Source organism: Staurois parvus, unplaced genomic scaffold, assembly GCF_062004578.1.
Source record: "Staurois parvus isolate SC_StPar_1 unplaced genomic scaffold, SC_StPar_1.0 ptg000090l, whole genome shotgun sequence".
NCBI classification, from domain to species: domain Eukaryota; kingdom Metazoa; phylum Chordata; class Amphibia; order Anura; family Ranidae; genus Staurois; species Staurois parvus.
In genome coordinates this window covers 23,883,122-23,906,999 of record NW_028317886.1, presented here as the reverse complement: position 1 = coordinate 23,906,999, position 23,878 = coordinate 23,883,122, and the positions used below count along the sequence as shown (strand labels likewise).

The following is a 23,878-nucleotide window of genomic DNA, read 5'->3' as shown; positions in this document are numbered from 1 at the left end:
CTTCAAACTGCAGAACTTCATTTTGGGCCCATTTACACTAGGGCAGTCCATTGTAGTGTCGCACGCACCTTATATGCTGCAACACACATTATATTGCACATTAGGGCATCACAACAGACCAAAAATCAGACCAGCCACACTGCTGCTAGCGCAGCACAACAATGCCAGTGTGTTAGCATGTTACTGTGTTGTAATGCAGGTGTGTTATGAAGGTGCTATCTACAAATCATGTAAACCCTTTCTCAGGATCCAAGACAGAGGAAACTGGTTTACACTAGTGGTTTTAGTTCAATCTTAGTGACTGATTGAACAAACACACATATTCAAAACAGTCTGAAATCAGATTTTGCTTCAGGTTGAAGGCTCAGAAAGTATTAAAATGACTGATCAACTTGACAGCCAAGCAACCAGCATTTTCTGAAAGCAATTGTAGCTTTCACTTTTTCTCCACAACAATTTCTTTAAATATACTAGGCTTGTATAGCAAGCCTTATATATATGTATTCCCACCACGGGACACGTTCATTGTAAGGCACTCTAGAATATTGTGCTACAGTAAGTACAGCAATAATCATCTTTCACACTGAAACAGGCTGTAAGTTCACAGGTTTACCTGTAAAACAGAATGAACCACAGGAAATAAGGTGAAAATTAATTTAATGTATACACCTGAGACAATACAGATGGCACAAATAAGGTCTAGATTACACTAAGCTCAGTCTGTGGAAGTGGAGGCCCCACCGTGTCTAACAAAATATAGATTTCCTGAATGCCAGGATATAAAATGCTTTCAGGATATATTAAAACAAACAACATGGGAAATAGGCTGAATGATTGCCCGTGAAAATAAAGACATGCATGTATTTCTTGCACAAATATTTAACTTTTCATTTCTCAGTCTGCTTCTTACTTGACATCTATTATACCGTTTTCCATTCTGCATTTTCCCTGTTGGTACATGAATTACATTTGTAGGATTTTGAGGTTTTTGCTGTGCTTTAATAACCATCCTCTGGAGATGTTCAGATAAATAAACGCAATTTGTCTCCAAGCTTCATTTGTAGCTGTGGTATCATACAGACCCATTAACATTCCCATGCATGCTGCCTATCTGTAATACAATGTTGCTGCCAATTTAATGGCTTAGAATCAAGAAAGGGGAGATAAATAACATGTTGTAAATTGAATTAAACCTAGTAATTAGACTGCAGGCTACCTGAGTTAAGAGCCTGTGAAGTTAGGATTCCAGTGAACTGGAAACAAACACCTGTAACAATTCCTGCTTTAGCCACTTACCACCCTCTTACAGTACATTTACTGGTAGTCAGGCACCACGATGTACCCATATGACCTTACTGGTTTTCAAGCACGCGTGGGCACACCCCTTGCTGACCTGTGCTGTGATTGGACACGAGTTTGTCAGAAGGTTGCAGCCAATGATTTTGACTATTACATAGTTAGCCTGGCTGAAAAAAGACAAAAGTCCATCCAGTTCAACCATAGAAAAAAAAAAAAAAGTTATAATCACATACCCAGAGTTGATCCAGAGGAAGGCAAAAAAAAAAACCAGCAAAGCATGATCCAATTTGCTCCTGCTGTGAAAAAAATTCCTTCCTGATCCCCTGAGAGGCAATCGGATATTCCATGGATCAACTTTACCTATAAATGTTAGTATCCAGTTATATTCTGTGTATCTAAGAATCCAGGCCTTTTTTGAAGTAATCCACTGAGCTGGCCAGAACCAACTCTTGAGGGAGTCTATTCCACATTTTCACAGCTCTCACTATGAAGAAACCTTTCCGTGTTTGGAGATTAAATTTCTGTACACTGTACACCTGCAGATTGTCTGCACACCTACTGATCAGCTGTGGCCAATCACAGCACAGAGTTCTGTGTCACAAACACACAGAACAGAATACAGAACAGCAATCTGTTTCTTCACTCTGAAATCCACTCTGAGTTCAGGGAGAAAGACAGCCAGATCCTGTGGGTAAAAGCAGCACACATACACTTGTTAGCCACACTGTTAACCACTTGATTATCCTTTGGATCACTCCATTAACTCATTATTGTCATTATTAGTACAGTGTACGGTATTATCACTGTATTAGTGTTACAAGGGACATCAGTGTCAGTTAGTACCCCCCCCCCCAGTCAGTGTCAGGGCCAGGTTGCCCATCACACAGTTACACTATAAGCCACTAATCACTGCATTTACTAGTATAGCATCTACAGCTGTATAAATTCCAGTATATATATATATCATAGTTTGTAGACGATATAAAACCTTCACACAAACCAATTAATATACATTTTTGTGGATTTATTTTTGTACCAAAGACATGTAGCAGAACACATTTCAGCCTACATTTATGAAGAAATTTGATTTTATTGGATATGTTTTATAACAAAGTAGAAATCATTGTTAATTTTTTCAAAATGTTTCGATTTTTTTTCATTAATATAATAAAAAATAAAAAACCCAGTGGTGATCAAATACCACCAAACAAAACCTATATTTGTATGAAAAAAATAAAAACATTTAATTTGGGTACAGTGTTGCACAGCCAAGCAATTGCCAGTTAAAGTAGCGCAGTGCTAAATAGCAAAATCTTCTACGGTCATGAAGGGGGTAAAATCTTCCAGAGGTCAAATGGTTAAAAAGGGAGCATGTGATTTTAGAGCAGGTCAGCAAACCAATATGAATATTAGTAAAGGATGTATGGAAATGCAGAACTAAAAAGTGGTACCAGATAAGAGCTTTATTTTTTTTTGCCTCTAATGAAAGTAGAACCCGGTTTCAAATGATAAACGCTTGAAGTAACCAAATATAACAGAATAAAGTGGACCTAGCATGAGATACAATTTTGATGTAAAAAGTCCACGGATTGCTAAGTAATGTCTCGGTGTAAGGGCCCTTTCACATTAATCAGTGTTTCAGTTAAAGTGGTTCTAAAGGCTGAAGGTTTTTACCTTCATGCATTCTATAAATGAAGGTAAAAAACCTTCTGTGTGCAGCTCACCCTCCTCAGCCCCCGTTTTACTTACCTGAGCCCAATCCTGATCCCGCAATGTGCACAATAGCGGAAGCTCTCCCTGGCCTCTCCATCCTCATTGGCTGAGATAGAGCAATGTCAATGACAGCCAGTGAAAGAGCGTGGGCAGGGGAGGGGTCAGGAGCGCCAGCGGGAAACCCAGGAAGAGAAGGATCGGGGCTGCTCTGTGCAAAACCACTGCACAGAGCAGTTAGGTATGACATGTTTGTAATTTTTTTTTAACCCCTTCACGTCTAAGGGTAAAACAAATCTTAACGCCTAAGCACAATCTTGCAACTTTGGCATGTGTTAGTAAAACTGTACATATCATCACAACTACTTTGTACATCCAGGTGAATTATATTTTTTTTTCAGGGCCAATTGGGATTTTATTGGTGGTACATGGTAATGGATATCTCCTAATTTTTTTTTTATTATCAAAGAAAAACTGGTCCAAAATAAAAAAAAAATTTTTTTAATTTAGGTGTGTGTTTCTTGTTACTACCATAACCTACCACCAAAGAATAACCCAAGATAAAATTTTCAAGCTCTTGACGATCACAGCCATACCATATGTGTATGTTATTTGTACCCACAGTATAGCCAAGATACAATAGTGCACATTTTGCTTTATTTACTTATAAAACATTAACCCTGGCACTGAACTACATCAAACCTTGATCTAGGTATTTTTTCTTTATTTTTTTAATAAAATTCATCTTTTTTTAAACAAACCGTTTTGTTTTTTTTCCTCTATGCAAGGGGAGAGAGAGAGAGAGAGAGAGATACCATGTATCTCTCTCCTCCATTCATAGAGAAAAAACAAACAAGGGGGGCGGGCTGTACAGTGACTGATCACTGTGACAGCCATTCAGAGGGTATCACAGCAATCATGTGACCCGAAATCGAAATTCCCGGGTTCTGATCGTTAGAATGGAACCTGGGGCTCTCAGTGACACCCCATTCTTTGTGCTGGGAGCGCACTGTTTCGAAAATCGGCTGATTTTTTGTCCGAAAAAATAAATAAATAAAATCGGCCGATTTTCACACCGTTAATGGGTTAATTGATCGGCCGATTTTCAGGGTTTTGGCACTTTTTTTCTATCGGTAAAGTTGGAAAAAAAATGGCCGAATTTCCTGGCAATGATGGGCAAATCAGCCGATCATTTTACCGATAAAAAATCTGCGCATGAGCCATGACCTGCAAGAAGAAGAAAAAGAAGAAAAGAAAAAGAAGAATTCCAGTCCACTATTATATTTGACATGAAAAAGTATTGCGGTTGCAACAATGTATCTATTTGTATCTGGATAAAAACATTTGTATCCGAAACGGATACAAATGGATACATTGTTACAACCGCAATACTTTTTCACGTCAAATATAATAGTGGAGCTGTCTGCAAGGGACAGAAGTAATTAAATGCCGGCCGCAGATGGGATGAAAATTTTTTTAAACGGACGGTTTTTGACCCGTCTATGGCCTGTCTTAGAAAGTAAAAGAGAGACACAGGAAGAAGGTAAAGAGATTAAAAGCTTCCGTTTTAGTTATGTTCAATTTGAAGTTGCTAACCCAACTAAAACGTTTAAATTCACAAACAAGGGATGGGAGGCTAACGTGAGGTTGCTGAATATACACCAACAAATCATCAGCAAAGAGTGATAGTTTATGATGAGCAGAGTGCATAGGGATCTCAGTGATCCAGTCATGGTGCCTGATAGCATGAGCCAGGTATTGTCACTCAACATCCTCAATGATGAAACATGTAGGGCGGGGCCTGGACGTCACCACGCACATCAGGTTTGCGATCATGGTTTGGAATGACAGCCGGAGCATGCCCATAATACATGTCTAAGCAGTCTATACTAGTGTCAGTGGTGACACTATTAAATGTGGGTGCTTTTAAACGTCCTGGTGTTCCTGGAGGCTTTTAGAAAAGGAGTCTGTGGTGTGATGCAGCAAGCTATTACTCCCAGAGGGGAACATTTTACAGGCTGGTTTCTAATTTTACCAGCAATATCCTCTGGTGAGTCCAACTTAGTACATCTGGTGGTGGATACACAGTATGATGGTGATCTAACGTGCCTCAAGTTGGATTTTGTCCCAGAGTAAGGAGGTTTATAACCCAATATCATCATTTAATCTCTGTGGAACTTATCCAATACACATGGTTGTGGAAAATTTATTTTTTAAGAAGAGAAAAGATTTAGAAGGAGATTTTAATCTATGGACTTTGCTCATTTACTAATTTGTCACAATTTGATGGTTATATATAACTAACATGTAAAAAATGCACATGCACCTAGTATTTTTTGGTCATATATACAGTTGTGTTCAAAATAATAGCAGTCAGACATCACTAACCTGATCAATCACTGTTTTTGGTAGAAATGATATTTCTACATGGCAAATAATTTACTAGCAGGTGTAGTAGAGTAATAGAAATCCAACAGACCAAACAGTCATGACATGCATGCTGCTGATTCTGTGTAGTTGAATCACTAATTGAAAGGGGCATGTTCAAAATAATAGCAGTGTGGAGTTCTATTAGTGAGGTCATTCATTCTTTGAAAAACAGGTGGCAATTATTGCCCTTATTTAAGGAAGGAAGGAAGGCAGCAAATGTTGTACATGCTGGTTACAGTGGATTTCTCTCTGAAATTCTGAGGAAAATGGGTCGTTCCAGACATTGTTCAGAAGAACAGTGTACCTTGATTAAAAAGTTGATTGGAGAGGGGAAAACATATAAAAAAGTGCAGAAAATGATAGGCTGCTCAGCTAAAATGATCGCAAATGCTTTAAAATGGTAACCAAAACCTGAAAGACGTGGAAGAAAGCGAAAAACTACCATTCGAATGGATAGAAGAATAACCAAAATGGCAAGGACTCAGCCAACAATCAGCTCAAGGAAGATCAAAGAAGGTCTAAAGTTACCTGTGAGTACTGTTACAATTAGAAGACGCCTATGTGAAGCCAAGCTATCTGCAAGAAGCCCCCGCAAAGTCCCACTGTTGAAAAAAAGACAAGTGCTGAATAGGTTACAATTTGCCAAAGAGCACATTGACTGGCCTAAAGAGAAATGGCGCAACATTTTGTGGACTGATGAAAGTAAGATTGTTCTTTTTGGGTCTAGTGGCCGGAGACAGTTTGTCAGACGACCCCCGAACACTGAATTCAAGCCACAGTACACTGTGAAGACAGTGAAGCATGGCTGTGCAAGCATCATGATATGGGGATGTTTCTCATACTACGGTGTTGGGCCTATTTATCGCATACCAGGGATCATGGATCAGTTTGAATACATCAGAATACTTGAAGAGGTCATGCTGCCTTATGCTGAAGAGGAAATGCCCTTGAAATGGGTGTTCCAACAAGACAACGACCCCAAACACACCAGTAAACGTGCAACATCTTGGTTCCAGACCAACAAGATTGACATTATGGAGTGGCCAGCCCAATCCCCGGATCTTAATCCAATAGAAAACTTGTGGGGTGACATCAAAAATGCAGTTTCTGAGGCAAAACCAAGAAATAGAGAAGAACTGTGGAATGTAGTCCAATCATCCTGGGCTGGAATACCTGTTCACAGGTGCCAGAAGTTGGTTGACTCCATGCAACACAGATGTACAGCAGTTCTCAGAAACAGTGCTAATACAACTAAATATTAATTAAGTGATTCAAAGGAAAGCAAAATCTTCAAACATTTTTCAGTTTATATAGTGAATGTTTGAGTTTGTAAAGAATACAAACACTGCTATTTTTTTGAACAGTCTAATATTCACTTTTCTTCAATTTGTTTTAGAGGAACAACACAAATTTGATATTTTTTCTTCATGTTTTGATTTGGAATAGAATGTGTAGTGTTCCCAATTCATTTGTGTGTATGGAAATAAAAGCTATTAGAAGGATTTTGAGCTTTATTCACTTTTTTCAACACTGCTATTATTTTGAACACTGTATGCGCCATTCTCCAATCTGTGGAATGAGGGCTGGATGTGGTCCTTTGCATTAATCCGGCCTTTGGGGCATTATTCCCCCCACTGTCAGCAACAGTGTGGCATATTTTCTGCCACTGACACCGACAATGGTGCACTAGTCCTCTTACTGACACAAATGATGGAACACTACTCCTTCCATTGATACCAATGATGAAGCACTATTCCTCCCACTAATACCAATGTTGGGGCACTATTCCTCCCACTGACATCAATGATCTGGCACTATTCCTCCCACTGACACCAATATTGGGGAACTATTACTCACCTTGTACCAATGATGGGGCATTGTTTACTCCCACTGACCCCTGTCAGAGGTTGTCAGTAGAAGAATAGAGAAGGGTAGAACCAGTGACAAAGGTTTCTATGGGTAAATGCCTGCTGGTTGAAGGGACAGAATGATTGATAATAAGGTTGTGAACAGAGTGAGAACAAAGTGTTGGAGAAGTTGCAAGGAGTGCAGAGGGCAAAGAATATAAGGTCAAGTGTTTTGTTATCAGGCTAAGCAAGGGTGTGTTCATTTTGTTTGGTCAAAAGATGAGGTTAGGTTAAGAAACTGAAAGGTACCTGGGATATAAGCATTAACAGGGATGTAAAGTCACCAAGAATAATAGCAGGTATTTTAGAGGAGGTCCAACAGGCCACTGAATCACAGCAATTCTCAGAGAAACTGGAAAAAAAGAGCAATACAGTGAGCTTCAAAGGGATAATGGAGAGAAAGGGGGTGTAGGAAGAATTTGAAAAGCGTTTTGTAGGGATAGGATTCCAACGCCACCTCTTTTTCATTCACTAGGTTTGGATTTCTGATAGTGGTGTACCGAAATGAAAATTCTGGACCAAAACAGAAAATTTGGTCAAAAACCAAAACCTAAACGGAAATGCACAGTTTTTAAAAAAATATTTATTTATATATAATTGTATTATATTTGACTTTTCAATTAACATCATGAACTTAAATGAATATGAATTTAAAAAATACAATCCAGTAACAGAAAATAACTTTTATTGAAAGTAACACACAAAAATTGCACAGAAAATAAAAATTTATATATAAAATTAAAAAACGTAAAAAAGAGGCATTGAAGTCACTAGGGTTGTTTCTGCATTGAAGTCAATGGGACACGATTTTGCACTGAAGTCAATTATTATTGGCACCTTTTTTTTTCCTATTGGGGAAAAACTCGTAAAACCCTATTCTTGGCAGATAATTTTCGAGGGCCAATATATCGATGGATCGCTAGTTTCTGAGTCCAGTTGAGGCAACCAGGGGAGAGGTTAGCTGGAGAAGCAGAGTCATATTCCTGAAAGTTTCAGTAAAGGTAAGTAGATAAAAAGGGGCTAGAGAAACTGAGCTTGTTACAGACAGAGCAGGTATTCCAGGGGGTACATAAAGAGGGGGACTTGCTCTTGGAAGCAGGGGCACAGAATTTGTGTGTGGATGATGTGGCTGTTGCCAGAGGAAGGAGAGTGCTGGATGTGGGGGTGAAAACAAAATTGGTGGAGAGCTAGGATTGGGTGAATAATTCCCAGTTAAGAGAAGCAAGAGGGGGAGGGAAGTAAGAAGGGAGCAATAACTATATGAGCACACATGCTCAAATGTCCTGGAGGTTATGTCAGCAGTCTGATCACTGGAGTAAAAGAGACTGGGGAAATGCTGCTTCCTACCTGCAGCAGTGGAACCTCAGTTGTGCGCTAGCCTCATTACAAAATTAATAATAATGCTGCCAAATGACAGTCTAAGGTGAAATTTAGACATACAAAGCACATTACCAGGTGCAGAAAAAATGTGATAGGTATATCCCTAATAGACAGTGATGGAGGAATTGGGGAGCACTCATTTTTTGAGGCCCAGAGTATCCACCCACAAATCACTCTGAAAAAATATCATGCAGGAAATACGATTCACAAACAGATTCTCTGCAGAAAGGACAAATCTGCATACACAGAGTCAGAAGAATAAAAATAGGTACAATCTGCCAAATCACCTGATTTCTGAGTTAATTCTCTTATTGCTACTAAATGACACATCTCTGGAAACTTCCATCTTTCACCAAAGATTGAAATGCTGCTGATAGTTTATAGTTACAGCTGATAGTACAGTCCATTCCTCATTCACTGTACTCTGCTGAGTGCTGTATAATTCAAAAGCTTCAGGGAAAAAAAACCTTTATAGGAATAAAATATAACACGTTTTATGTATTTTATTAATAAAGCATGCAGGTGCAGTCACACACTTATGCACAAACATACATGCGTATAAAGGCAAGGCAATATTATTAGTCCCATGGACAGACTGCTATATCAACAAACTGAAAATGAATTAGACTGTGGGTGCATTTGTGAGGTTAAACACAGGTAGACATCATCACAAGGACGATCACAGGTGGTGAGAAATCTTCACATCCTTGTCCTGTAACCTCCGCAACCACCAAGCCCTCTTCTTTCCATTATGGTTGATGGATAAAGGGGCACATACATGACACAGGGATCAATTCCTCTCTTATATGGAAAAGAAACAATGAATGAATTCATGAGAATGAGTGAATGAGAGAAAGTGACAATGTGCATTTTTAAAATTGTTCCCAACAACTTGGCTGAAGTACAATCAGCTCAGTCATCTCAAGCGATGCTCAAAGCAGTGAAGTTGTTTGCCGCTTCTCATAGGATACGTTTGCGGTGACCTGCGTTTTTATGCACTGGATAAAAGCAGGTCACTGGGCACATAGAAAACAACTGTTTTCTAGGTTTCCCGTTCACACCACAACACTGGTGTGATGAGTGGTGCATTGCAGTGCGGGAAAATGCAGTATGTGTGCATTTTTCTGTACCGCTCTGGATGGCACAGCATGTCACAGCACAGCAGCGCAATGCACCATGCTGCTGTTGGTGACATGACTGAAGTGTCACTGCGAATTGAAGAAAACATGCCCATCACATTGAACCTTGCCAAAGCCAGAACTGCACTAGACTGCACATTAAAATGGTTGTTTTACCGTGCAGGCTAGTGTCGACCTAGCCTTAGGCTGTTCAGTACTCAAGTGAATGAAATGGTATTATCTACTGTCTGTCCATATGAATAACTGAAGTGTTTGGAGGACACACTTGTAAGGCCTCATGCACACGGGCGCATTTATAATATAAAATTCTGGCTTTTTTCCCATGCTTGAGAAGCCGAGGCGCTGTCTACAGCTACCAATAGACATGAATGGCTGTGTACAGCTACCAATAGACATGAATGCCTGTGGGTGCATTAGAAGCGTACAATATAAAATTATGGCTTTTTCTCCGTGCTTGAGAAGCCCAGGTTCTGTGCACAGCTACCCAAAGACATGTATGGCACCAATAGACATAAATGGCTGTGGGTGCATTAGGAGCGTACAATATAAAATTCTGGCTTTTTCCCTATGCTTGAGAAGCCCAAGTGCTGTGCACAGCTACCCAAAGACATGCATGGCTGCGTACAGCAACCAATAGACATGAATGGTTGTGGGCACATTAGGGAGCGTACAATATAAAATTCTGCCTTTTTCCCCATGCCTGAGAAGCCCAGGTGCTGTGTACAGCTACCAAAATACATGTATGGCCGTGTACAGCTACCCAAAGACATGTATGGCTGTGTACAGCTACCCAAAGACATGTATGGCTGTGTACAGCTACCCAAAGACATGTATGGCCGTGTACAGCTACCCAAAGACATGTATGGCTGTGTACAGCTACCAAAAGACATGTATGGCTGTGTACAGCTACCAATAGACATGTATGGCTGTGTACAGCTACCAATAGACATGTATGGCTGTGTACAGCTACCAATAGACATGTATGGCTGTGTACAGCTACCAATAGACATGTATGGCTGTGTACAGCTACCAATAGACATGCATGGCACCAATAGACATAAATGGCTGTGGGTGCATTAGGAGCGTACAATATACAATTTTGGCTTTTTCCCTATGCTTGAGAAACCCAAGTGCTGTGCACAGCTACCCAAAGACATGCATGGCTGCGTACAGCTACCAATAGACATGAATGGCTGTGGGCACATTAGGGAGCGTACAATATAAAATTCTGCCTTTTTCCCCATGCCTGAGAAGCCCAGGTGCTGTATACAGCTACCAAAAAGACATGTATGGCCGTGTACAGCTACCCAAAAGACATGTATGGCCATGTACAGCTACCCAAAGACATTTTTGGCTGTGTACAGCTACCAATAGACATGTATGGCTGTGTACAGCTACCAATAGACATGTATGGCTGTGTACAGCTACCCAAAGACATCTATGGCTGTGTACAGCTACCCAAAGACATCTATGGCTGTGTACAGCTACCCAAAGACATCTATGGCTGTGTACAGCTACCCAAAGACATCTATGGCTGTGTACAGCTACCCAAAGACATCTATGGCTGTGTACAGCTACCAAAAGACATGTATGGCTGTGTACAGCTACCAAAAGACATGTATGGCTGTGTACAGCTACCAAAAGACATGTATGGCTGTGTACAGCTACCAATAGACATGTATGGCTGTGTACAGCTACCCAAAGACATGTATGGCTGTGTACAGCTACCCAAAGACATCTATGGCTGTGTACAGCTACCCAAAGACATCTATGGCTGTGTACAGCTACCCAAAGACATCTATGGCTGTGTACAGCTACCCAAAGACATCTATGGCTGTGTACAGCTACCCAAAGACATGTATGGCTGTGTACAGCTACCAAAAGACATGTATGGCTGTGTACAGCTACCAAAAGACATGTATGGCTGTGTACAGCTACCAATAGACATGAATGGCTTTATGTTGGTACTTGCACACACCCACTTTTTGATTACTGATGTATCGCCCAAACACAGACTTTCTGCATGTGGGATATAAATCTATCTAGTACCACCACATAGACAGCTGTGCACAGCCATACATGACTATAAGTGGCTGCATGCAGCATCTGAGCAGTGAAAAAAGCCAGAATTCATGTTGTAGGCCCCTAATGACCTGTGTGCATGAAGCCTAAAAACAGGACTCATACAGATAATTTTTTGGCCTGACCACTCCCAATACAACACATCTGACTTATGAAGCCTTATAGATAACTTGATCACTTCTGGAAGGGAGGCAGTATAGATATTTTAAATATGACCCAGTAAAAATGGGGTACAAAAGGAAAAAAAAACGACAATCTGCAATTCTTTCAACGTAATCATCACTTACTACAAACAGTTCTTATAAAAGATATTTTGATTGTTTTGATGCTTTTTGATAAACTTATTGTGCAGTATTTATCAAAGAATCCTTAAAGATTTTCACATCCACCCCATAGGACAATTAATATATTCCATACCTCTGTTTTTAAGGATAGTCCACTGTTAAAGAATATGGCTGACACCGCAATATATGTAATGGTAATTTCAGGCTTCAATGGTCCTAGAAAAACAAATAGACAAATATGTATCAGTATAGAGGAGGCAAAATATATCCCGTGGAATCTTCTGTAGGTTTAAAATCAAAGGGCAAATTAAATCCCCCCCACAGGATGTTCTCTAACATGGAGCCATCATAACACTGAATATGTTCAGCCCAGAGGGAGAATTCACAACTCAAATGTAAGGTGACAAATATGACTCAGAAGACACAGCAGTTACTCAGTGTGTTATGTATTGGTATAGTATACAGTATCTAAAGCCAAAACTTTCTTTTTGGATGGAGAATGCAATGGTTAAAATCCCTGTCAATGTTTTTGCAATCTGTGTCCCATTGGGCATAATTACTGCTACTTCCTCTCCGACAAACAGGAAATAAGAGGAAATGTTTAAATAATAAAGGAAATCCCCTCTTAACCGCTTCTCGCCCGCAATGTACTGCAACTGGGTTGCAGCTACAGGCAAAGCGGCATACCCGTACATCACTCTGACTGTACTAACACGGAGGGGGGGGGGGGGGGCGCTGTGCGCCCAAGCGGGGGCACACTGCACTCCCCTCCCCCGCAACTGCTGTGTCCGGCAGACACAGCGGAATGAAGATCCCGATGAACGGGACCCGGTGATCATGTAAGCAAAGCTGTTATGAATAAATCTCATTCATAACAGCTTTGCTTCTCCTCCTAGTGAGCTGTGATTATCCCACAGCTGACACATGATACATGTGGCCAATCACAGCACCCTGTACCATGTGACCAACTCCAGCTAATCACAGATCACTTTCTTGAGCTGTCAAAAACAGTTCGTGAATGAGTTAGTTTCATGAAAGCAAGCTTTGCATTGCAGGAGAAATGATCTTTATCTCCCCAGCAAAGCAAAGTGTAAAAAAAAAATATATATATATATATATATATAAAAAGGTAAAAATATATAAAAAATACCATACTGAGAATTAAAAAAAAAATTAAAAAATGTCAGGTTTTTTGTTTTGTAACTACTTGCCAACCACTTACCCGCAGTCTACACAAAGCAACGTAATCTTGCGTTGCTTCCTGTTTTGGGGTGTGAACGCGCCTGCGCCCCCCGCTATCTACCCCCGGTCAGTCCAGGGAGAGAAGAGAGAACACAGCACTGAGTAAAAGCACTACATTTTACACACAAACACACACACATTAGATTAGCACATTTAACCCTTTGATTGCCCCTACTAACCCTTTGATCACCCCATCACCCAGCCAGTGCCATTAGTACAGTGTCAGTATATAAAATTTTTTACTGATCACTGTATTCCTGCCACTAGCGAAATCAGATAACATCAGGGTCAGTAAGCACCCCACACAGCCAGGGTCAGCTAGCGTCAGATTGCTCGCACACTATAACACTCACGCTATAGGTCGCTGATCACCCCCATTACTAGTATAGTGTTTATACGAATCAATATAATGATCATGAACAGAACTATACTAGTGCCTCCTTGTATAGTGTCCCGAAAAATGCAGTGTTAGCAGGATCAGCCCTGTTTGCTGCCAGCACTAGCATTTAGCCCTTCCGCTATTTTTCACGGAGGATTTGTACCAATTGATTGTGGCTAAAGCAATTTATACGCACAACAATACATCGCCACCCACCCAAATTCAGCTCTTGACAGGCAATTCCCTTCTAAACTTATCACGGTTTCTGAATTTAAAACTTTTTTGGGCCTAACCCTCAACATTTACTCTCAACCCGCAATATTTACACTCCCTGTGATAGCAATAAATGTGATTAAAAAAAGAAGAAAGGGACAGTATAAAAAGAATTTAAAAAAAATCAAAATAACAAAAAAAAAAAAAAAAAAGCACCCTTGCCCCTCTGCGTTGTGTTAACCCCGTGCCGGTATGTAAACAGTGGTTGCACCATACATGTGAGGTATCACCTCGAATGTCAGAATATTTATACTAGATCTCCTGTGTAAATATTAATTGGTGACTGTAAAGGCTTTTAAAGTCTTGCCTATCGGTAATAAAAATGTATGTACTTTTGTTGCCACTGCACGGGCATGCGCAATTTTAAAGCGTGTCACGTTCGGTATCTATTTACTCACCGTAACATCATCTTTTATATTTTATAAAACAATTGGGCAATATATTGTGTGACGTAAAAAAATTCAACACCCAACGTTTTATTCTCTAGGGCCTCTGCTTTAAAAAAATATATAATGTTTGGAGGTTCAAAGCAATTTTCTAGCAAAAACTGTTTTTTCATGTGCACAAAAAGTATCACAAAAAAGTATCAAGAGTGGGTGATATGTGGCATAAGCTTCTAATGTTTGCCCTGAAAGGCCAGGATAGTAGAAGCAACCTCTCCAAATGACCCCTTTTTGGAAAGTAGACACTCCAAGGTATTTGCTAAGAGGCATGTAAGTATTTTGCAGATCTCATTTGTTGCTACAAAAATGTATTTTTTCTTTTCTTTTTCAAAACCACGTGACAAAAATTATATCTGTAAAATACTCAAGGCCTCTGAAACTGTGATAGGTAGTGGGGAAGTGATATGAGGAAATATGCCCTTTGAAAGCCTGGAGGTGGTTATTGTATTTTGGGGGCCTGTCTGTAGCTAGGCTGCCAAAAAGTCTCTCACATGTGGTATCCCCATCGGGAGAAGGAGAATGTGTTTTGGGATGTTACTCCACATATACCCTTGGCATGCATGAGCAATATATCATTAAATTGACAACTTTGTATAAAAAAAAAAAAAAATTAAAATTGTTATTTTCAAAAAATTTGTGGCAAAAAATAAAATGTTCCATGGACTCAACATGCCTCTCTGCAAAATACTTGGGGTGTCTACTTACCGGCTTGGTAGTGTGCCTGCACGTCGGCCCCCACAGCACACAGCTTGCTATGGAGGAACATGCAGGACAGGAGAAGTGGGACAGTGCTGGCAGGGGACCCTCACAAGAGAAGGTAAGGGCAGGGATGTGCTATTCCTATCATCCAACGCAAGGGACATGTGGTTCCAGGCGCCGGCCAAGAGGTTTTTTTTTATTTATTACATGTAGCCCTGCTGCGAGCAAGCAGCAGGGTTTACAGCCAGCGGTCAGCTCTATAGGGGATCCCCCTCCTGCCGCAGGCTGTCCCATCCCACTGCAGCATGCAGCCTTTCCCCGGACTCTCTCGAAAGCACCTCACCCACCCAGGAAGTCACCACCAGGCAGTGCGCTCCCCTCTCCGGGCCCTCAGCCTGCTGTACGGTGAAGTCCGGTCCCATCCCTCACCTTCCCGAGCATGTCACTGCTGGGCACTGGGCTCCCTTGCCTTCCTGGGCCCGCAGCCTTCTGTAATGTAAGATGCCAGTGTGGATGCTAGGAGTTGTAGTCTGGTTTCTATGTACTATGTAGCTGGATGTATTATGCCTCTACAGATCATTTGTTACTGGGGGGGGGGCCTTGAGGGACGTTCAGGCTTTATGAGGGGGGGGGGGATGCCCAGTAGTCAGAGGGAGAGCATACAGAGGCCAGCATGCAGGGAACAGAGATCCCATCAATAGTTTTCCTCATATAATCCACTGAGCACAGTCTATACTAGCCCTCACCCCCCATACATACCCTGTGACTCCCCCCCACCCCTTTTGTAAAAGAAATCTGAGTGGCTAACTAGCTGCTGGATCGCTTTTACAGGCAGCGGGAGGGGACGTCCGGACACCTTCCACTGGCTGTCCCATCCCACCAGGACACTTGATTGACCAGCCATCACTTTCACCATAAAAAGTGAATAAAAGTTACGCTGTTTGTTGCCGTTGCATGGGCGTGAGCAATTTTAAAGCATGACATGTTTGGCATCTATTTACTCGGCATAACATCATCTTTTATATTTTACAAAAAAATTGGTCTATGTATTGTGATTTTTTTGTTTGCATTAAAATTCAAAAAAGTGTATTTTTTCCCAAAAAACTGCATTTGAAAAACCACTGCGCAAATACAGTATTACATAAAAAACTGCAACAACCAACAATTTATTCTCTAGGGCCTGTGTTTTAAATTATACACACACACACACACACTATAGTGCCAAAAGTATTGGGACACTCCTCCAAATCATTGGATTCAGGTGTTCCAAACACCTCCATGGCCACATGTTTATAAAATCAAGCACCTAGGCATGCAGACTGCTTCTACAAACATTTGTGAAATAATGGGTCTCTCTCCAGGAGCTCAGTGAATTCAAGTGTGGTACCGTGATAGATTGCCACCTGTGCAACAAGTCCATCCGTGAAATTTCCTTGCTACTAAATATTCCATGGTCAACTGTTAGTGGTATTATAACAAAGTGGAAGCAACTGGGAACAACAACAACTCAGCCACCAAGTGGTAGGCCACGTAAAATGACAGAGCGGGGTCAGTGCCTGCTGAAGTGCACAGAAGTCACCAACTGTCTGCAGAGTCAATAGCTAAAGACCTCCAAACATCGTGTGGCCTTCAGACTAGCACAAACAGTGTGTAGAGAGCTTCATGGAATGGGTTTCCATGGCCAAGCAGCTGCATCCAAGCCTTACATCACCAAGTGCAATGCAAAGCATCCGATGCAGTGGTGTAAAGCACGCTGCCACTGGACTCTAGAGCAGTGGAGACGTGTTCTCGGGAGTGACGAATCATGCTACTCTGTCTGGAAATCTGATGGACGTGTCTGAGTTTGGCAGCTGCCAGAACACGACTTGCCTGACTGCATTGTGCCAAGTGTAAAGTTTGGTGGAGGAGGAATTATGGTGTGGGGTTGTTTTTCAGGGGTTGGGCTTGGTCCCTCAGTTCCAGTGAAGGGAACGCTTAAGGTGTCAGCATACCAAGACTTTTTGGATAATTTCATGCTTCCAACTTTGTGGGAACAGTTTGGGATGGTCCCTTCCTGTTCCAACATGACTGTGCACCAGTGCACGAAGCAAGGTCCATGGATGACATGGATGAGGGAGTTTGGGGTGAAGGAAATTGTCTGGCCTGCACAGAGTCCTGACCTCAACCCAACAGAACACCTTTGGAATGAATTAGAGCGGAGACTGCGAGCCAGACCTTTTCGTCCGACATCAGTGCCTGACCACACAAATGCACTTTTGAAAGAATGGTCAAACATTCCCATACACACACTCCTATGTCTTGTGGACAGCCTTCCCAGAAGAGTTGAAGCTGTTATAGCTGCAAAGGGTGGGCCAACTCAACAATGAACCCCATGTACTAAGGCTGGGATGCCATTAAAGTTCATGTGCGTGTAAAGGCAAACGGCTCAATAATTTTGGCAATAGTGTGTGTGTGTGTGTGTGTGTATATATATATATATACACACACATATACACATACACACACACACAGTTAGGTCCATATATATTTGGACACAGGCACAATTTTATTTTTTCAGGCATTTAGCAAAATATATTCAATCTATAGTTATATGATGTATATGGGCTGAGAGCACACTCTCAGGTTTAATTTGAGGGTTTGTTCATCCAAATTGGAGGAAGGGTTTAGGAATTACAGCTCTTAAGAGTAGCCATCCCCCTTTTCAAGAGACCAAAAGTAATTGGACAATTGAATCAAAAGCTGTTTCATGGCCAGGTGTGGGCTATTTCTTCGTTATTTCTTCATCAATTAAGCAGGTAAAAGGTCTGGAGTTGATTCTAAGTGTGGTATTTGCATTTGGAATCTATTGCTGTGAACCTGCATCATGCGTTCAAAGGAGCTGTCCATGCAAGTGAAACAGGCCACTGTAAGGCTTCAAAAACTAAACAAATCCATCAGAGAGATAGCAGCAACATTAGGACTGGCCAGATCAACAGTTTGGTACATTTTGAGGAAAGAAGAACACACTGGTGAGCTCAGCAAAATAACAAGGCATGGACTTCCACGGAAGACAACAATGGTGGATGATCGCAGGATCCTCTCTATGGTAAAGAAAAACCCATTCATAACATCCAGACAAGTGAAGGACACTCTCCAGAAGGTAGGCGTATCATTGCCAAAATCTACAATCAAGAGAAGACTTCACGAGAGCAAACACATGAAACAGCAAGTAACAATTACTTTTGGTCCTTTGAAAAAGGGGGGATGGCTACTCTTAAGAGCTGTAATTCCTAAACCCTTCTTCCAATTTGGATGTACATACCCTCAAATTAAACCTGAGAGTGTGCACTTTCAGCCCATATGCATTATATAACTATAGCTTGAATATGTTGTGATAAATACCTGAAAAAACTAAAATACAAATATACATGAACCTAATTTTATATTGTTTGGGTATTCTAAGAAATCTTATAGCAAAAAAACCCCAGAAAAAAAACAAACAAAACAAGTCATCATAAAGCCCCTTTCATTTTTAAAAGTCCCAGATTCCTAAAATCACCTCTGCTTAATAGAAAAAACATCAACCCTTCATATTCTCCATTGTTTAATCAAGCAGTAGATTGCCGAGAGGGACAAGTAGATTGAGACCAATTAAGCCCCTGGACAAGTACTTTTTAAAAAAATTTCCACACCCTTGTAAGGGGTTGTTCTGTTCAATACTTCTGCACAGAGCAAGTAAGTATAAACCTCTTTAAAAGCAAAAAAAAAACCCCCACTTTAAAAAAGGGGCGGGGGTTTCAATCACTTTCAATTTCTGTGAGGTTTTTATTGACATCCTTTCTCCCATTTAGACATTTTACTTGATTTCACACTATATGACGAAAGTTAAAATGTTTTTTTCATTAAAGAGTATGTAAACCCAACATTCCATATTCCTGAAATGTGCCTGCTGTACCATGTACTTGCAGGAAAAAGTATCACATTCTCTTTGTATTGCTTCCTTTGTGTAAAATCCCTTGTGTTCATGCCAGTTCCTCTGCTTCAGCTTTAAAAACTGACCACACTAGGCATGACAGCACAGTGAGTCAGTACTCTAGCTGTGCTGCGAACTCAGTGTGCTCTCCTCCAATGATCAGACTTGTCCTGACACTCCCCTCCCCTGCACAGCCATTCACTGCGAAGTTCAGTGTACTTTTGTTTCTCCTCCCCTAGCTCTTATGCAGCTGAGAACAGAAGGAATGTGATCTGTTACAAAATAAAAAAAGGGGGGGGGGCATGTTTACAATTTTTATCTATACACAAATGTTTTGACTTTCATTTCTATTTTAAACTGAATGGGTTGTTTTACAAGGTGAAGGTTTACATATAAGTTAATGCATTCCCTGCATTAAAGTGAACAACTTATGTCCCCACCTCCTCCTTGGCAGCTGAATAATAGAGAAAAGAAAAAACACACCCAACCACTTTCCTTACTGTACGGTTATCAGAAATCGCCCTCCAAATTGCAAGCATGTTTTTATGAAGCTATGAGGGAAAAAAATAACATAATACCTGGTTATATTTTAGAAGATGATGGAAACACACTGAGCCTAGAGCAAAGTTTGATATGTCAGCTGCAGCTTAAGTTCGACAATTTGAATATTTGTAAACACATTTTCTGAGCTGTATTGCCACGCATCGGTCTGGGAGATGTATCCTCAGCGCTGACAAAACAATAGAAGGCAGACCTCACAATACAGGTCAGCGAGCCCTTCAGCTCAGTTGAAACTGACAGCCCAGACTTATATTCTGGATTTAGTCATGTTGGAGCTCACTAGGGAAGGTTAGTCACTGGTTACACGGCAGTAGAAAATGGCTTTATCTGCATTTTATTCTCCTGTCCATCAGCAGCATAGAGAAATGTCCTGGTAAGCCAACCATATCACAAGCAGAATGTGTACAGGTGGAGATATTGATAATGCATTCAACATAAATACACACTACCAAGAATGGGGTTTTTTTTATTTTATTTTTCAGTAAAAAGTATGACAAACATTTTCTAAAAATGACCAAAAAAAAAAAATCAATAAAGAAAATATAATGAACACTCGAATCTATATTTTTAAAAAATGTGTTTTTCTAAAGTGTACAATCACATAGGGCCTCATGCAGACAGCTACCCGGGGCAATAGGAGGTAAAATCTGGGTGTAGTTTTCACCCCAGGAAACACAGCTGCTGCGTAAGGCCACCCATAGAAACCAATTACAGGATGCAAGTATAAGACAAAACTTGCATAACCACGCACATGCATACGAATGTACAAATCTGGACAGACAGTCTGTATTCAGGGTTGTACATCTGTATAAATATACCTGTGATTGCTTGCTGTACACAGCAGCTGTAGCTCCTGAAAGGATAAATACGGCCCCGACGTATGGTAAACCTTTAGGCTTCATTCTTATTTGGCGTTCCTGAAATGGGCAACAGAAAACGCATGTTTTGCTACACATTTCAGAAACACAATGCAAATGCATGTTGCGCTTGCAGTGCCAATAATTGTTAACGGCACCCCAAGTGCGAGTAGCAGACAAGCGCTGCATATGTGTTACTAAAGTGCAGCGCTCCACTCAAAAAAAAAAAAAAGGTTCAGGAGCTTCTTTGGGGTGAATAAACTGTCCTATGCGCAACAAGCAGAATAGCTTGAGAAAAAAAAAAGTGGTTATGAACACAAGCTCTTGTTAGATTCGTGTAACCCAGCCTTTGAGGTTACATTTTCAGATAACTAGCCCATATACAGAATGAACACCTTCCCACAGTTGATAGAATACATTCAAATAGAATGAGCTAGTTGGAATACCCCTTCCTGACCAGGCCATTTTTTGCATTACGGCGCTGCGTTATTTTAACAATTGCACGGTCATGCAACACTGCACCCAAATTAAATATATGTCCTTTTTCCCCCACAAACTGAGCTTTCTTTTGGTGGTATTTGATCGCTGTGCATTTAAAAAAAAAAAAAAAGACCGACAATTTTGAGAAAAAAAACAATATTTACTTTTTGCTATAAAACATATCAAACAAAAAAATTTAAAATCTAATATCTTCATAAATTTAGGCCAAAATGTATTCTGCTACATGTCTTTGCTAAGAAAAAAATCCCAATATGTGTAAATTATTTGGTTTACGTGAAAGTTATAGAGTTTACAAATGGCGGTATATATACACTGGGATTTTTTTTTTTACTAGTAATAGCATTGATCAGAGACTTATAGCAGGACTGCGGCGGACATTCTGACATGGGAGAACTGACTTGGCGTTACTGACATCCCCAGTGACACCACTACAGTGATCAGTGCTAAGAAAAAAGCAGTTAGAAGGCACTGGGCAGGAAGGGGTTAACATGAGGGGCGATCAAGGGGTTACCTGTGTGCTGGAAGTGTTTTACTAGGGGGCAGTGTCTGTGTGCCTCACTGTAATCACACTGCTTTGGATGGCTGTGCACAGCCATCCAAAGCAGTGTGCCCGAGCTGACAGGGAGGAGAACTGTCAGTAAACAAAACAGTTCTCCTCCCAGTCGGAGATCCTCAGGAATCAACGGGCGCCAGCTAGTAATCACAGGCTGGGACATGGTGATTGACAGCCATGGCCGCAAATTGGGGCGCGGGTTGGGCACACGCCCCCTACCCGGAAATGCAAAATCACGTATATATACGTGATTTTGTGCACCCTTGCGTCCTGCAGCAGTATTTCTGCTATAGGGCGGTTGGGAAGCGGTTAAACCCAAGCAAATATTAATTACACAGGTTCTGTGGCTGATTAAGGTGGTAATTAAACTTACTTAGTGCCTTATCTGCATTCAGTTAGCCTCAGAACCTGTGTAAATAATATGTTTGGGTTTAAAGGGAATCGGTGGCAACTCTAGGTGGCACTTCTCACACTACTCAAAAATGCATGCAGGAGCTGGACAGGAATGTATTCACACATATATATAGTGCATATAAAAAGGATAACATTCAGCTGTCCTACTAGGATTCTTCTGACATTTACTCAGTTGCCTCTTACAGCAAAAGCCATGGCCTGCAAAAGAGCTTACAAAGCATTAAAGGGATTTCATTATTGGAAGGTATCAGTCAGAAGAGGACAAAATGTTTCCAAGGCATTGGATATATCAAGGAACACAGTGAAGACAGCCATTAACGAGTGATGAAAATATGGCACAACAGTGACATTACTTGTTTCTCCAAAATTGAAGAAAAACAAGAAAAAAAAAAAAAAAATGGTCCGGGAGGGTGCCAAGAGGCCTACAGCAAAATTAACCGCTTCTGGTCTTCCCTACAGCAGAAATTCTGCAACAGAGCAGAACGGGTCCGCAAAATCACATATATACACAAGATTTAGCCATTCCGGGTAGGGGGCGTGCACACGCCCTACCCACGTGACCATTTCCGGCCTGGGCTGTCAATCACCGGGTCACGGCTGGTGATTACCGCCAGCACCCGGCGATCTCCAAACCCCCCCCCCATATACACACACCTTTCCTGCAGGTTAAGAATACATACACATCTAAATCTCCATAACCCGACCCCACTTCTGCTTAAAATTGAAAAACTAAACACTGACAGGTAGGATTTCTATGCCACTATAAGGGCTCGTTCACACTTGACTGTTTTTCAAAACTCTTGCCAAACGCCCTATAGTGTTTGACAAGCGTTGGTCTGGCGTTTGTGGAGCAATTTTAACGCTCCGCAAACGCCGCATGTGCGGTTTAGCGGCGGTTGCTAGGCGTTTGCCAAGTGTTAAAAACAAACACCTATAATGAAGTTTGAATGATGTTAACACTCTGCAAACGCATCGCAACAGCACCGCAAACGCCGGCTGGGCGTTTGCAGAGCGGCACCATAGACTTGAACAGGAGACTTCAACTCCTCCTGACTCAACCAGAGACGTCCGTTTTGCCGCAACGTGACCCTAACGCTCCCGTTTGAACAGCACCATGTGCAGAATTTTCCCAGGCGTTTCCCAAACACCTCTCTGCCGCTTACCAACAAGGCTAGTGTGAACATAGCCTAACAGTGGAGACCCTTTTGGTCTCTTCCGTCATAACTGCTTCCCCCTTCCTGTCAGCATATATGTACACTAAACCACACATGCACAAATCAGCATACATTTATGGCATCGCTCTGTGCTGTGATGATGTAATGCACAGAATGATGTCATCGCAACCTGGTCAATCAAGAGGCTTAAGAGTCCGAACCCAAAAAGATTAGGAAAAGATGGAAGCATCTTTGACAGTTGAGAGCGCTGACACCACAGCCCTAGAGGGGATGGATTGGCAGGCAGTGCATACTGGTGCATTATGGCATAAAGCTACCAGAGGCCATTTTTTACATTATCTGGTGGTGTAATTCCACTTTAAATAGTGGTACTTTTTATTTCAAAGAGTACAAATCCTGCATGTTTTCAAGTTATGAATAAAGAGCAAAATTGTAACTATAGCTCCATATCATATCTTAATATTGTTCAATAATACTTCTATTCCAATTAATAATAATAATAATAGTCTTTACAATCAGCAACTTATGCATCAAAACAGCATCAATATGAAACAGACTTAAGAGAATGCATGAAAAAAGAATTGTAAAGTAGAGTAGT

At 41.0% G+C, this 23,878-nt stretch overlaps 1 protein-coding gene across 1 annotated transcript in view; it reads right to left on the bottom strand.

Annotated features, from left to right (window-relative positions):
• SLC10A7 (solute carrier family 10 member 7) overlaps nt 1-23,878 on the bottom strand; it is a 276,262-nt gene that overhangs the window by 227,931 nt on the left and 24,453 nt on the right. Inside the window, exon 2 of the mRNA XM_089670484.1 lies at nt 12,365-12,447. Within this exon, the coding sequence (XP_089526610.1) occupies nt 12,365-12,447 (83 nt within the window). The remainder of the gene's footprint in view (nt 1-12,364; nt 12,448-23,878) is intronic.